The 17,500-nt window shown below is 34.9% G+C and overlaps 1 protein-coding gene across 23 annotated transcripts in view; it reads right to left on the bottom strand.

Annotated features, from left to right (window-relative positions):
* Positions 1–17,500, bottom strand: part of LOC106878922 (uncharacterized) — a 305,188-nt gene that overhangs the window by 49,621 nt on the left and 238,067 nt on the right. For 18 of the 23 annotated variants that reach the window (XM_014928282.2, XM_052976118.1, XM_014928272.2 and 15 more), the window contains 5 exons: positions 11,625–11,763; positions 10,384–10,532; positions 6,852–6,893; positions 4,179–4,289; positions 1,868–2,073 (listed from right to left, as the gene is read on the bottom strand). In XM_014928282.2, coding sequence (XP_014783768.1) covers positions 1,868–2,073; positions 4,179–4,289; positions 6,852–6,893; positions 10,384–10,532; positions 11,625–11,763 — 647 coding nt within the window. The remainder of the gene's footprint in view (positions 1–1,867; positions 2,074–4,178; positions 4,290–6,851; positions 6,894–10,383; positions 10,533–11,624; positions 11,764–17,500) is intronic. The other 5 variants (XM_014928275.2, XM_014928273.2, XM_014928280.2 and 2 more) reach the window with 5 other exon arrangements.

Consider the following 17,500-nt stretch of genomic DNA (forward strand, 5'->3'; position numbering starts at 1 on the left):
TATATATATACATATATATATATATATATAATGATCATAATAATCCTTTCTGCTTTAGATGCAATTTTATGGGGTGGGGGTGGGGGGCTGGTTGATTACATCGACCCCAGTGCTAAACTGGTATTTATTTTATTGTCCCTGAAAGGATGAAAGCAAAGTCAGCCTTTGCAAGATTTAAAGTCAGAATATAATGAGCCAGAAGAAATGCTACGAAGCATTTTGTCAAACATGCTAACTATTCTGCCAGTTTGCCACCTATAATGATGATGATGATGATGATAATAATAATAATAAGAAGAAGAAGAATATCTATATATATATATATATATATGTACATGCGTGTGTGTGTGTGTGATGGGCTTCACTAAATCCCCTCACAAGGCATCAGTCAACCTAGTAGTATAGTACAAGATACTTGGTAAGCTGTTGCACATTGGGACTGGATCTGAAACCACGTGGTCGACAGGCAAACGTTTTTCACCACAACCAATATCTACTTGCTGTTATTTATAGCATTACGGGATGTGCCTCAAGTGCCAATCTTCCAGAAAAGATATATACACACACACACACACACACACACACACACACACATATATATATATATATATATATAGGTATGGGTGACCTGAGTGCATGGCATTGACAACAATGAAGTGTGCACCTGTCACTCTTATGGTTGCTTCGAGAACCATTTTGTTTAGTTTCGAAGTATATTGTACTTTTAAACTCAATACATATCTGAAGTGATCTTTTCCCAGATGACCGCTGCAGCTTCTGGCCTTTCAGCTACATAAATACTTCATGTACGCCATATATTCTTCTGGGAATTTCTTGTCATTGAGTATGACTGGCTGAGAAGTATTTCTTTTTTTCTGTTTGATATTATGACAGGACATCAAATTTGCTTTGTTCTTTTGTGGGGATCGGAGACCAAAGATAACGGCACAACTCTGATGGCACATATTTACTGAATACTGGGTGAACACTGGACCTTGTGTGTGTGTGTGTGTATATATACACACATCCACACTTATACACACACACACACACACACACATATACCATAGTCTAGGAATGTAGATAGTTCTAGAATAAATTCAGTTTCAAATAAACTGCAAAACATGAAATATTCCTTAACATGTAAAGCTAAAGTACACTTATTTGTATCTCTCTATCTGTCTTATCCGTCCATTCCATCCATATATATCAGCTACAATAATCATTATTGATACCATTAATCATTATTGACTATTCATAATCATTGAGTGATCGTTTTTTTTTTCTTTTTTTGCCGTATTAATTCTAAAGCCTCCTCCACATGATGAAATGGATGAGTAAAATGTTTTTGTTTCTAACCATTTTCTTATTATATTAATTTTTTTTTATATTAAGTATTAATTGCATTGTCATTATGAGGAGCACTATTATCATTACAGTTACTATTAATACTACAACTACTATTATAACAACCATTTTCATCATTTTTGGTATCACTTGCTTTTGTAGTAGGCCTCTTCTTAACACTATCATCACTAAGAATAATAATAATAATAATAATAATTATAATAATTATAATAATAATAATAATAACAATAATAATAATAATAAAATAATGATGATGATGATCATGATGATGATTTCTTTTATAATGTTATTATTATTATTGTTATTAGTTTTTCTTTTCTTTTTACTTTTATGTCTTTTATTATTCGTTTTTGTTTAAATCTCTTCATTTGTTGTGTGGGTTTTTTTTTCTTTTTTTTTCATTTTTTTTTCATTTTTTTTTTTTCAATCTTTTTTAAAAGTTATCCCCTTCATTCGATGATGGCATATTGAACTAGGATGAGCGCAAAATGTTTCTTACCTACTGAACAAATCTTTTAACTCTTGTTCAGATGAAAATTGTCCTAAGTTTGCAACAAACAATGTGGAGCATGGAGCATTGGGTTGACTAGGTGTAGTGCTATTGGTTCCCACAGGACTAGTCAAGATTGGTGTGGCAGCAATCTGCGGATGAGGCACAGTTGCTTGTACTGTAGATGGATGTGCTATCATTGATGTGGGATGGATCTGAAAGAGGAAAAGGAACAAGATGAAACAACAATAATAGGAACAATAACATTGTTGCTATAATAATAATAATAATAATAATAACAGTGTGATGATAATTGCTAATATAGGAAAAAGTTACAGTTTGTGTGAATGAGGTGTAATCAGTTACACATAACCTTGTACTTGATTGATTCTACATTTTATTAAGTCTTGTAAAATGAAAAGCAAATTTGACTTAAGCAGGATCTGGACTCAATTCAAATGGATGTAATTAAATACTGAATGAATGTTAGTCCAGATTGCTATTGTTTGAGCCAACCTAGTGCTTTGATAACAATTACAAGAATAATGATAATAAATTCTTCCTTTAGTTACTTTTCACAGGAAAAGATCACATATAAACTCCAATTTATTAATGCCACATATTTTAGTTGCCTCTGGGAAAATGGAAATCAATCAATGCCGGCTTTAAAACTTAACAAAAAGAAATCATCATCTATTTAATGTTGTATTCAATGGCTCAATAAAGTTTTCCTTGTACCCAGCACACGACAAATGGTAGTATAAGTGTCTCCTAATGTCTAAGAGTCTTTTAATTGCTTGTATTTAGCTCTGAAATCATAGATGGAAGTGAATGAGATACCCTATTGTCTCACTAACAATCCCAGATAAACTGTGAAAAATATTCCTGACAGCCAAGTGAACAGGGATTATGTAGAATAAAGTGTTTTGCATACGTGTACAAAAATGCCTATGTTAGGTTCGAACTCATCCTACACACAAGTTGTTTCATAGCTTATCTGCCAAAGAGGCACTACAATACTTTAGCTAATATAACAGGACATATATAACCTCATACCCTAACCCTAACCCTACCGTTTAAGCATTAATCCTATGAACTTTTGTTGCATATGTCTTTTAAGTATTTTAAACAAGTTCTTTTTATGTTTCAGTGAAGAGCTGTAAAATCATTTATGCAGAGAACTAAACTGAATAAAGTATAATAATAATATTGATAAAAAAATCAGTAGATCATATGTTGCTTTATATTCTAAGCTTGATTCCTGTCAAAAGGTTTTTCTCCACCAAAATAGTTGATTGTGTGAGTATAAAAATTTATATTAATGCTAATTGTTTCTACTTCAGGACAGTCAAAAATTTTGAAGGATTGGGTTAGTTGATTAAATTAACCCCAGTATCTCACTGGTACCTCATTTTAATGACCCTGGAAGGATGAAAGGAAAGGTGATACTGGCAAAATTTGAACCCAGTATGTAAAGAGTTGTAAGTGAATCTTGCAAGGCTCTGCTTAAAGTGTTGATTATTCTGCCAATTCCCTGCTCTTTTATATAAATGATAATTACAAAGAAATCTAACGAGAGCACAAAGCCAGAAATTTTGAAGGATAATTACGGTTGTCTTAATAGAACAAGTACATGACTGATATCAATGTTATCAGCTCTGAACAGAGGAACAGCAAAGACAGTTTGTGGCAGGATTTTTAACTCAAAAATGGGAAGGAATACTACCAAATACTGCCATCTATTTAGTCTGGCACTCTACTGATTCTACTACTCCATTAAATTCCATATAATATATGATAACAATAATAATAATTTCAAGGTTTTGGCACAAGTCAATAGCACAAATTACAAGTCAAACAAGTTTCGGAGAGAGGTGACAGTCAATTACATCAACCTTAGTACTTGACTACTTCACTTTATTTCATCAAGCTTGAAAGGATGAAAGGCAAAAAAGGTGGGATTCAGAAGGTAAAGAGATGGAAGAAATGCTGCAAGACATTTTCCCCAATGCTTTAATGATTCTGCCAGCTAATGATAATAATAATAATATGCAAGTTAACAAATGCTATGAATATCACAAAGCTAAAAGATTAATGAAACAAATATAAATATACAAAATTAAAAATTACAAATCAGAAAAAAAAAAAAATTTTAAAGCTGCCCACATTTCCTTAAAATCCTTAAAAAAATTAAAAGACTAAAATAAACCTCAAACAAAAATAAAATATAAAAAAAACATACAAAGAAAATGGAAAAAATTCTTCCCATCAAGTTTTTAATTTTTTTTTGGTTTGTTCTAAATTGAAATTGGTGTCCTACCTGGTTGGGGATCATACTTCCTATGTATTTCGGATAACCAGTATCCGATAAGGAAGTGTTTATCCGATGTGTATTTTCTGGAACCAAGATTTTCTGATAATTGGGGTTTACCTGAAGTAAATATGACAAAGGCAAGAAAACAAACGTGAGAACCTGTTTCTTTAAAACATTTTTGGTAGGATTTTGTCTATTGTTCTTTGTTTAGATTTTTTGACATTTTTCTTTGGCTTATTATTATTATTATTATTATCATTATTATTATTATTATAATTATTATTATTATTATCATTATTATCAATTACTGCTACTACTGTAACGATTAAAGTGTGGAGTGTCAGAAACAATAAAAGTGCCAAACTTTGAAATGTTGTGAAGTGCTTACTTTTATTCCTCTACATTTTAGATTAAATATAATTATGCTAATTTACATTCTGAGTACAATTTCTTCTAGGATCAATAAAAACAATTATCAGTAAAATGCCAGGGTAAATTCACTTCCTGGGATTGAACCTCTCTCACATACATTTCAAACCTTAGGAAAATGTAAGAATTTTTTTATTGCTATTAAGCTTGCTCCCTAACCCTGAACTTCTGGGTTCTGTCCTGTTGCACGGCACCTTGGGTAAATGCCTTCCACTATAACTCTGAGTCGAACAATGCCTTGGGAATGGATCTGCTGGACAGAAACTGAAAAACCCATGATATGTATATATTTGTATTTATGTATCTGTGTGTGTGTGTGTGTGTGCTTGTTCCCCCATCTACCACTTGACAACTGGCATGTGACTTAGCAGTTTAGCAAAAGACACCAATAGAATAATACCAATAGTACCAGGCTTAAAAAAAAGAAAAAAAGAAGTAAGTACTGAGGTGAATTTGCTCAACTAAACCCTTTCAGGCCCCAGAATGGTCACAGTCCAAAGACTGAAACAAATGAACCATAAAAGACGTTGATATGACTCTCCATTGTAAGGGGGACGGGATTTGATTCCATTAATCCTACACCTGCCTTGTAGCTCTTACACCAGGAAAAATAAGTCCTCAACATCATCTTGATATTGCCATTAGCCAAAATAGTAAGCAGTTGATTAAACTCCCAACTGAATGTAAATTCATTTTTCTAGATTTTGAACAGGAAAGTTACTAAGATCAGTTTTGCTTTTCAAGTCATTCTTATAGGAAAGCCAAGAAAATAGGCTCCAGAATTACAGAAGAAGGATCAAATAAGCAATCAACCATCTCCCCTCACACTTCTCTCCCGCAAAAGGGAATCCAACTCCCTTCCTTCCAAGTCAGTATGAAGCACTACCACCACAGTCATTACTTTATCATCAATGATTTTTGGGTGTTGATGAGGGTTGTCAGAGATTGTCTACAATGATGCTGCAGAAGTATGGGATCTTATACGACTATAGATTCTGTATGATTCTGTATTCTAAAAATTCCTGAACATAGGTTTTAGATTAAATAAGGAAATGGTTTAGTCATATGTAAGAATATGAATGAGCATACAAAAAAGAGACTCATGGAAACCTAAGAAAGGCAAAGTAACTTTGAATTCAAAATGATCATCACACCTCATCAAAGCAGATTTCTCAGGTGCTACTCTAAACACAGACACCTATCACAAACCTTCCACAAACACAAGGAAAAATTAAATTAACCAACATAGGAACTGTAACCATCTAATATTAGTATTCCAGAATCTAGCAAGTAGAAGATTATCTCTTTTCTCATTGAATATGAAACTATTCTATAGAACAGCAGGTTATAAAAACATACCTCTAGAATCGAATGATATCAAGGAGAAACAAAATCATGTACACCTACGTAGACAACACCAAAGTGCAATAAAGCAGTAACAAAATATTAAAAAGCAAAATCACACAATGTCAAACATACTTCAGCACTAAAAACACAAGCATTTCTCCCCTGAATCAGTTACAATAAATTATTCAACAAACATAACAACAAAACCAACTGCAGCTCAACCACCAGCATCAAGATAGCCAAGAACCCTGATAATCAACATCGAGATCACATACAACTTGAGAAACCCAACCTCTTGCTCATCAAATGTGTCATGGAATATGCAAGTAGTGATTCTACAAAGCTGAAGTAACCACCACTGGGCCTACTTCTAAAACCAAACCAAAGAGGTTTATATAGGAAAGACAGAATTACTTTTAAGAGACAACAAAACAACCACACAACTAGTTTAGACATATACTGTAAAGAGAAATGCCACCAAAATATTAAACAACGCATGGAGCTTAAGCCACAATGCCAAAGAATTTAACAGATTGGAAAATACAAGAAAGATCCAAACTATATATATATACATCGAAATGAATGATGTTTATACGTGCAGAGCAGAGAAGAGTCTCATATTCTGGGAAACAAGAAACTCTTACACTTTAGCACAGAATTTTTTTTTTGGATATATTAAAATGTACATCGAGTGTTAAATACTGACTATTTGTTATGTAATTTAAATATAAACTACATTGTTGAATCATACATATAAATATATGCAGATGTGCCTGCAAAAATATATATATATATATATATATATATATATATATATATATATATATATATATATATATCAGTGGTTGATAGAGTGATATGAAATTATGAGGCTTCATGAATTTGTAAATCTTGTTAACATACATTTTGGAACATTGATGAAAATACTGTCTCCTGGAAAGCATGCTACAAAAAACAAAAATTAGAGAATATCTACATAGAATTTCACCATAAGATTCTTGATAATAATTTCTGGAAAAATTGACAAAGGTGATGAATAAAGAGTAAAACATGCAACCAGTGAAAAATTAAAAATCAAGTTTCAGTAGGGAAATATTTGAAGCACGATATAAAATAAAAATAACTTATTGTATAAAAGCCATTGAAATTTGTATATTTCTGTTTGTTGGTTTATATTCTGTTATTCCCTTGGCAAAAAATTAGGAATGAGAAAAAAAAGAGAACAAATCTCTAATTTCATAGGCAAGGTGTCTGAGGTGTAAGAGAAAAGAGAAGTGGTTCTTAAAAAATTTGATTCCCACAACTGTGCACATATACACACACACACACACACACACACACACACACACACACATATATATATATATATACATCTACAAATATATATGTACATATGTGTATGTGTGTGTGTGTGTGTGTATATATATATATATATACATATATATATATATATATATATATATAAAAATATATATAGGTGCAGGTATGACTGTGTGGTAAGAAGCTTGTTTCTGGTTTCAGTCTTGCTGTTAGGTACCTTGAGCAAGTGTCTTCTCCAATAGCTTTGGGCCAACCAAAGCCTTGTGAGTGGATTTGGTAGACAGAAACTGAAAGAAGCCTGTTGTGTGTGTGTTTGTTTGTGTGCGTGTGTGTTTGTTTGTGTGTGTGTGTGTTTGTGCATGTCTGTGTATGTATTTGTCTCCCATTGCTGCTTCACAATTGGTGTTAGTGTGTTTATGTCCCCGTAGCTTTTAAGGGTTTAACAAAAGAGACCAAAACAATAAGTATTAAGTTTAAAAAAAAAGTACTGGGGTCAATTCATTTGGCAAGGAACTCTTCAATGGCTATTTTTACCTCATCAAAACAAGCATAACTTTTTTGCATCAAAAATGACCAGCACACATTGTACAACACAACAAAGCAACATGACAGCTAAAAATAAAAAAATACACAACAACAAAACACACAACTGAATGTAGAAGAGGAAGAAGAAAAATGAAGGCTTTGCTGAACACTTAATAGAAGAAACTGTCTCACATACTCAGATAAGCAATTTAGAAGACAACAACAGCAACTATAGCAACTCTTACACAACGCCAAATACTGCAGTCTGATGATATAATAGACATGTGATTACAGACCTTCATTCAATGTTAAATGAAGACAAAACTTTTGTACTTATGAGAGTTAAAAGAAAAGCAATGAAGATGGAAGAACTGTTTAGCATTTCTTTGCCTCAGAAGAAGGTAAAGAAAAAGAATATTTATATATCTTTGTCTACGAAAAGATGGAAGTATGAAAATATCAAACCTTCCAAGACATCTCAGAAGAAATTATCTCAACCGAAATTGCTGTATGACTGAAAACAGTCAAAACAGTGACTAGCGGTACATTTGTGTCCTAGTTTCTGGGTCAAAGAATCCTAGAATTATATAAAAAGACATTGGATGATACAATGCAGACCAACAGCTAGTCATGACTTCTGTATCAGTATGATAGTGTAAGCAGGTTTAAAAGAAGGTTAGGGGACATCAAAATAGACTTGCAGATCCCATTGACCCCTGAAAGCTACAGAGCAATACCAGAGCAGTAGAAGGCACCAAGACAAAGGGCCCATGATTGGTGATACAGGATAAGAAAACCTGGTCACTATATTTGCTGGAACAAAACACACCTGAGAGCTAAACACCTGGAAGAACTGGGGAAACTCAGTAAAAAATAAGTAAAACAAAAACAATAAAGAGTAACAGCAACAACAAGAACAACAATCCCAAGTTTCCAGAGCAAAACTAGGCAGGATAGCAATGGAAATATCTTTCGGACCCGCATCACAAATGTATGAAGAAATACCTCATCTCCTAATGGCACCAACCTGTAGCACCATATTTCCATTGTACTATGAGAAAGAAATAATTACAGAGGAAAATATGAAAAAGGATAAAAAGAAAAAAAATTTACAAAGAAAGACACAAGACAAAGCAATGAAAATAGAGGAAAGAACAGTATTTTCTAAATGGCAACAAAATCCTTCTTCAAGAAAATAATGGAAAATATGCAGAAAACGAAGTTCAAAATCAAACAGACAGAATTATGCATTTGTTGTATGAAAGACTTTCAGAGGTTGAAATGATAATGTTGAGAATATGAACCACATGCAAAAGAGAGCCTGCTCATAGAATTAAAACCAAAGTGTTGTATCAGCTAAACCCCACATGCATGAACGCACATACATATATGCACCTAAACTCATTGTTAAAGGTTTGAGCTGTCACCCAATTCTCCCTCCAAAACACCCCTACACACAAACTAAACCTTCAAAATCACGTCCTCATCAACACATACATTTACTTATCCAGACCCTTGCTGTATCATAAGTAACACGGTGTTTTTTGGTGGAAAAGAGGGGGGGGGGGTAAGTGCCAAGGGGTATAACTCTTGATAAATCACTTGCTTAATTATCTCCCATGACTTTTTTTTTCTCTCACAGCACCAGATGTGAAATTTTCTCACCTGAAGAACACATATATTATATAATATCTGGTGCAAAGCTGATGAGTAAGATTACCTGTAATATATATGTTATGCTATATACTTTGACTACTATATCTACTACATTGACAAGTATTGAGTGTCTATTTTATCTGACTCATACATTTTAGACAACTATTATATTCATATAGTTATTCTTTGTGTGTGTATGTTGGCACATGCATCTTCAAAAATCTAAATACATCTTCCCATATATGGTATGACATCTGTTATTCTTCCCACTGTGTTTGTAAATATCTTTTTCTCATACACCGTATCACTCTCTCATTCTTTCTAAATAGTAAAACTTATGGGGCTATTAAAAGAAGATTCTTAGAATTAAGGCCTTGTGATACAGCAACAGTTTTGTGGGGACCAGCTACAGCTGACAAAAGTTATTTCGATATACATTACTAGTGTTTGTCTTTATTTAATTAATCCTGGTGAATATTTGAACTCAGAACAAAGAGATAAGATTGCATGCCAGAAGTTATTCCATCAGATACTCTCCAGCATTTGCCAAATGAACACCAGCCATTTTGTGGCACTAATTTAGTAATAACAAGATCAAAGTGGAATGAAGTTTATGTGTGTGTGTGTGTGTGTGCGTGCATGTGTGTGTGTGCATGTATGGACAAATTTAGGGTGATAAAACGGCAATAAAAACGATGATAATAACAGTAACAAGAATAATAAAGAAAAAAGACAGAAACTTTAAGAGGGCTAAATTCTGATACAGGTAGACACACAGGTGCACGCAGACACACATACATTTACTCACATGGACATTTGTACGTGTTCACATAAGAAAGAAAATATCTGAGGAGAACAATAAAAAGCAAACTAAAAGAAAGAGGAATAAACAAAGCAAAAACAAAAATAGGGGATGAAAGATAATAAAACTAACCCGTACCGGTACCTGGGCTAGAGCTGGATGCTGGATGAGCGCAGCATGGTGAATGGCTGTAGCTGTTGCAGGGGCCAGTTCTGGGTAGGCCAAAGGATGAGGAGTCCAGGCTTCAGGACTTCCAGGGAAAAATGCTGCACCTAATTCTTCTGCGAAAGAAAGAAAAGAAAAAAACACAACAAAATAAACATCAGAAAAAAAAAAAGATCACAAAGCGATTTAAAAAAATGTAAACAATTGAAAAGTGAGAATGAGAAAAACATATTGATGTTGATAAACAGAAGCAGAGATGGTAGGGAATCGAACTCAACACGTGGTGTTTGGTTCAAACCTGGCTGTAGCCAATTTCTGCCTTTTATTGGTTCCTTGGTTAATTCAATTGGTTACACCCAATTGCCACACAAATTTGTGCTCTTGTATCTCTAGTAGGGAAAACAAAAAGACAAAGGGCAAAATAAACCCTTTGGGGGTAACTTGAACTCTGAATGTAGAGTGATGGAACTAAATACTGTTCCACATTTACTCTGCTTTTTCTTCTATTTTTACTCTTTTACAACAAGAGAGAATTTGTGATGATGGTGTGAATGGCCTCTTCCATGGGTACAGGTCACAATTTGTGATCAGAAGAACATCGACTGATTGAGTAAACTCGATTTCTCAACCTCAGCATCATGAAAAACAGGAGATTTGAACTGAAGAGGAATCTGCTGTGAATTGAACCAATCCACTGACTAAATAGCTGATACTTATACTATCAACTCCAGAGAGATAAAGCTGGTTGCAACTGAATTTGGGTTCAGATAATAGAAGAAGGAAAGCAAAAAGAGACAAATGTGTAACCATTTAGAGTAAACTTAGAACAAAAGTCAATCATCTGAATGGCCGAGTGATAAGACACACACACACACACACACACCCACACACATTAAAATGATTAATTCCATTCAAAAGAGTATTGACTCATAAGAAAAGTCTTGTCTCGTTCTACTCTTATTAAGCTTCTTCTCCACCACCACCACTGCCAGCTGGAGCAATATGTGATGGTGTTCAGGTAATTTGGATGTGGTGAGGTACACAAGGTTTTACAGTCAGTTGAATAATGCATCCCTGTTTTCAGTGTTACTCCTGACGACCTACATTGTATGGTTTTACAGCTGCCAAACACTTTACATCTGAATGCAGTTGACACTACAGACTTTTTTAAACAATATTTCATTTGCATTTATAGATAAGATACTCACGCCCTGTTAGTGGATGTATAATTGTTGGATGTGTTGCTGCCGGTTGCGGAGACTGCTGTTTAGGCTTTGTGACTTTTGTGTTACTTTTAGCAAATTCTAGCCGGAGAGTCTGTGGCAAATCGGGATCAAATTTTACACCCTGGAAAGAAACGTCAAAAAAATAATAAAAAATGTTAATTTCTAACCGAGCCATTTAGCTACGAATATTGGTGGAAGACACAGACAATTGTACTATTCCCAAGATAGGTGACAAATGTATAATGGAAGAAATGTAGTCAATTAAAGAGTTTCCAGTAAATGCTTTGAATTTGTTTTATTAACCCAAGAGGGGGGGGGGGGGCAAATGAATCTTGTCAGAGTTGCATCAACAAGTGTGTATGTAATGTATGTGGACCAATATATATCTATATCTGTGTATATGGAGACGCAGGTATGCCTGCTTTAAAATCATCAGCTCCTGGCTCAATGCCACTGTGCAGCACTTTGGGGGAAATGTCTGTTACCATTGTGACCAAAGTCTTGCATGTGGAATTGGGTAAAGGTAAAAAAAAGGGCAGTGGAACTTGTTGGATCAATTGTAGCTATGATTCAAAGAGCCAATTTAGTCATCCACTGTGTCACACGTTTTGCCTTAATGGGTTACATTAAGACTATTAATGTATGTAGGATATTCACCCACTTACATAAAGGGGAACTCTAACTTACAGTATATCACACATTATTGTACTGATTCCCCTTAAGGACTACTCTGAGGGTACAAGTGGTTGTGCAATACTTGCATTTCTGTTATGTGATCTATTGTTTACCAGAATTCTAACACAAAATCAGTAATCAGTAACCAGAAAAGCATGGTTCAATTCCCATCGGTGGAATTTTTATTTGATATACGGAAAAGAGCGTGTTCTTTTTTCTAAGTTTGTAAAGTTATGTAGAAGAATGACCGAATCACTGATAAGCTTTATTTGCAATCAGGAGGTGCTGGTTCAGTCCTACTATGCAGCATCTTGGACACATGTCTTTGGCCATAGCTTTTGTTGTCTCAAGCCTTTGTGATTGACACTCTATGGTTAGGAGCTGTTAGGATGAAGTGCCAGGGTTTTCACACATTGTTAAGTGGATTCTCTTAGAGAATTAAATTAATGGTGGAGGATTCAGCCCTTTACATGCTAATTCAATGAATGAGCTATTGACTGAACGACAGAAATATTTGTCTCCAAAGCCAATGAACATCTATTTCTATATAAAGATAATGGCATCACTGCATGTTTGGGAAGTTCAATTCCCAACTACATTATTTTGGGTTTTGGCATTTTGGACAAGGACATTATAGCCCTGGAACAACCTGGGACAATGTGAGTATGTGTGTGTGTGTGTATAAGTTATTTTATTATCATTTTTTTGTGTATGTTTGGTCAATGATTAGCTGTTGTTACACGTTGCACTGCTATTCTTGTGTAAGAATAAACAAACTTTAGGTTATTTCTTATACATAATACAACTTCAAACTGAATTTTTATATCTCAGTGTAGACTTAAAGTAAGAACAGGCTTATTCATAAAAAAGATTCCAACATTTTGGGGGGGGTGTGGTGTTCACCTAGCACACTAGGAATATACAACATGGTATGCATGAAAGATTTCTATAGGATGCATATTATGACAATAAAGTAAATGTATATAATACACATATAAAATACACATCATTTATATGAAATTCTTTAATCATTGTCATATACTTTGCAAGTGACTAGAAAGTTATACTAGCAACACAGACTAAAATTTGCCAACTACATATTGTGAGAGGCAAATGCAAACAGCTACATGTTTCCTAATATTTAATAGATTGTTGATAATTTAGAGGTGATACGTGTATATGAGCTACAATTACAGCCATCAGTGGTGAAATAGTGGAATACACTATCCAGTAATACAATGAACAGTTGTTGATGGTAGTCAGAGATCGCTGAATGTGGAAGATCCATGAAGACTGAAGACAACTGAGTTGAATGTGAGGTGTTGGCCATACGGAAATTTATTTAGCTGAGGTGGCATGTCAAAAACGTTATGACAGTGACTGGGCCTTAAAGACACCGAAAGGTGTCTTTCGGAAAGAGTTGCACTTGCTCGAGCACGTGGTGGGGGTTGGCAATGGATTCTGGGTAAAGATTAGCAGTTGCAAAAGGCAGGTAAAGAAATAGATGAAAAGAGGTGAGCTCAAACATTTATATCGCATTTGAGATGAGTGAAAGCATCTTGATGACAAGGAAGATGGGTGGTGGTGGTGGTGGATGCGATGATAAGGATGGCAATGAATAGAAACAACGTGCTGAGAAAATAAAGGAAACCTCTAGATTGGTTGTTTGATGTGCCTGGAGCACAAACCAAATCCTCCTTAAATTATACCTTATTAAGTTAAAAAAAGGAAGGCAATGTCAGACAATGTAATGTCTGGAACACTGAAATATGGGATGGTCATGGATCATATATTTTGACGATATACTTGCTCAGTCACACTTCACCTATGGCTGACTAAGTGCCATGTGCTCCAAAAGTCTGAGTGACAAAGAAAGACTAAAAAAAAAAAGACTTGGTGTGAGTCATGTCTGAGGTTGTTTATACGAACAAGATGAAAGATTGAGAGCAACAAGATGATGCATGGCATACCTGTCCAGTCTGCAGCAACAAGCAATAAAAGACCATAATATGACAACACACAGGTATGACGTGAACAGTATACGTGTTTGTCATGTTCCACCTGCACTTTACCTGCACCAATATACGAGTTAGAAAAAAGCTCTTGCTATAGAGGTTAAGGGTTAGGTGCAGGATTAAAGAGCAATGCTACTGGGTGACTGAGATATGAAAGGATACACATCAGCAAGTTGTTTTCTTCAAGGAATGCGATTAGTTCCCCTCTGAATATCCATTCCATGATTCTGTTGATGTGTGAAGTCAGAGGCATAAGGCTATAGTTTTTTGGCATCTGCTCTGCCTCCTCCTCTATGGATTGGGCATATTATTCCCTCCTTCAGCTTGCCATTTGCAAGAAAGCTCTGGACGAGAATCTGTAGAGGTTCCGCCAGGGCATGCTTACACAATTTGAGGAGGTTTGCTGGGAAACCATCAGAACCAGAACTGTGTATGGGTGACCTCAACTTTAATTTAGTAAGAGCCGCATCATGCCACATCAGTTAGCCATTAATCTAGTCGTGCTAGAGTGAACATACATTTAAGGCATTGCAAGCCAATGAAAGAAATATTTCAAAGAACATATTTATATGAAATTCTGTTTTAGATTGGAAAGAACTTTGTATGGAAACTTCTCTAATGTGAAAGTAGGTCTATTGGGGAAGATGGATTGAGTCACACATAATGTCACAAGCAGTACTGGTGTTTCAAATTGAGAAGAACATCCAGCAATGATGATATCAAATCTGGACAACTTTCCACAACAATAGATGATGATTACATTGCAAATGAGTTTACTGTGATGCATGGCAATTGTAACTTTTTTGATTTTGAAGTTTCTGGAGAAATAAGCATCTGTAAACGTTTGTGATAAAGGATTTTGAAAAGAAAATTGAAGATGCATTGTGTTAAGTAGAACTGAAACACAGTCAGACAACAACTGTTTAATCATATGGATGCTGATGAAGACTTTTTGAAAAGTGTCATAACAAGTGATGAAAATGGCTGAAGATACTAAAACAAAAATGCAATTGTCACAGTGGTATAGACGAATCTTGCTGTGACCCCCAAAAAGCATGTAAGAGCCATTTAAAAGTGAAAGTGACGATTTAGAATATTTTTTGACAGGAAGGCTTAAAGATTTTTACTTGGATGTGCTGAGGTGTTTGAGAGAAACTGTCAAAGGAAGCAGCTTGATGCATCATAGACAAACAAACCTGCATGCTGCACCATGGCAACGCCCTACCTTCGAATCACTGTTTATCTATGACATTTTAACAAGCTATGAGACATTCTCATCATTGTCATTGCCTCTGTGAAGTCCAACGCTTGGAAGGTGCTTTTTACATGCAACGTCAGCACAGGTGCTAGTTACATGACGCCCAGCATCAGCCACACTGCCTCCAGATGTATATATTTAGCATCGTCATCATCATACTAGGCAACTGCCTATGGTCCTACAATCTGGTGGCTGAAGAATTTAGACAAAATCTTTGATCTAATTAAAAACATGGAAGCTGATTAACAAAGACAGCTGGTGAGAATACGTCCAGAACAGAGGAGGAAGATATAAAGTTGGCAAAGGTATAATGGAGGGTATTTGATGACCAGTCACAGGATTTTTATCACACAAAAAACCATGCCTGCGTTCAGGGAAACAAGTGAGGGTTGGCAACAGGAAGGGCATCCAGCTGATCAGCATCTGCCCCAATAAGTTCCATCTGGTTCATGCAAGCAGGAATGAGTGAATGTGATGATGATGATAATGATAATGATGATGGTGTGTGTGCGTGTGTATGCATACACACACACCTTTACAAGAGTTTGCTCGTACTAAGCCAAATTTTTACTACTTACACACACACACACACACACACACACACAGACTCACATGCACATACATAAAAAAGGAAATAATTGACAACTGTACAATAAAAGTGTAGATGTGTATTTGTGATGGTGTGTAGGTGTGAGAGAGAGAAATATATATAGTTCTCTCTCTCATATATATATATATATATATATATATATATATATACACACTGAGTGTGTTTGAGTGAGTGTGTGAATGTGTATGATGTGGAGTGTTAAATGTGACATGTGAGTTTTTTTAATTCAAAAAAGGAATTGATTAACTAACAACTGAGTTTTTTTTATGCGAAGGAGTGAATAATAATAATAATAATAATAATAATAATAATAGTAATAATGTTATTCAAAGGATGAAGAGTGGTAATAATAATAATAATGTTTCCTTAATTAACCCCTAAAGATTTCCAAAAAGGTCAGGGAGGGTGCAGGATGATACATAAAGTGTACAAAGAGTAAACTAAAAGAAACAAAGAAATAAAATAAGGAAGAATTCCTCAAAAGACAAGGGATCTTCTTGGACTGATCATGGAAACTTAACAAAACTAGTCATCCTGACAACTGGGGGCAAGTGCCCTCTCCTTACCTTCTAACTCCTTCCCCACCCCAGTCTACAGGTGCAAGTTCAGGACAAACCTTTTCACTTGAAACATCCTTGACACTTTCATCCCGCCTTTCAATGAATTTGAAACTTGGAAAAGATAAGGAGGACTTGGCCAAAGCGGAAGGTTTCCGTCTTCGACCCTTTCAGTCTTGTCCACCTCACAACCTCATTTGCCAAATCCATCAGACATAAAAGACTACCTGTCGCTCTCAGACAAACGAAGCAGCAGGACAATCTTCACAATGTTAATTCAAAGTTGGATGTTGAGAGCAGTGGGTAAAAAACAATTAACATTATTATTATTATTATTACCATTATTAGTATCATCAAATTATTAATGGTGTGTGTGTGATGTGTGATGATGTGTGATAACAGTGATTGTTACTAGACATAATTTCAGAATGCTGGAACTGTGTTTGGTAAACCACTGGGGAAATGGCTTGATTGAGAGATAAAAAAGTTGATAGGCAGAGAAATAGAAAGAGGAACTGAGTGTGTGTGTGTGTGAGTGTGTATGTTTGTGCAATAATAACAATGGTGATGGTTTCTAATTTTGGCCCACCATATTTGTATGGAAGAAGTACGGCTGATTTAATCAACCATAGAGCATGACTGGGTCTTCTTTCATCATCATCATCATCATCTTCTTCTTTTCAATGGAATGCAACAACAACTTGAAAGTTAAAGAAGTGAGAAAAACAAGACTTTGTGATGTT

Source organism: Octopus bimaculoides, chromosome 23 (assembly GCF_001194135.2).
Source record: "Octopus bimaculoides isolate UCB-OBI-ISO-001 chromosome 23, ASM119413v2, whole genome shotgun sequence".
Lineage (NCBI taxonomy): Eukaryota > Metazoa > Mollusca > Cephalopoda > Octopoda > Octopodidae > Octopus > Octopus bimaculoides.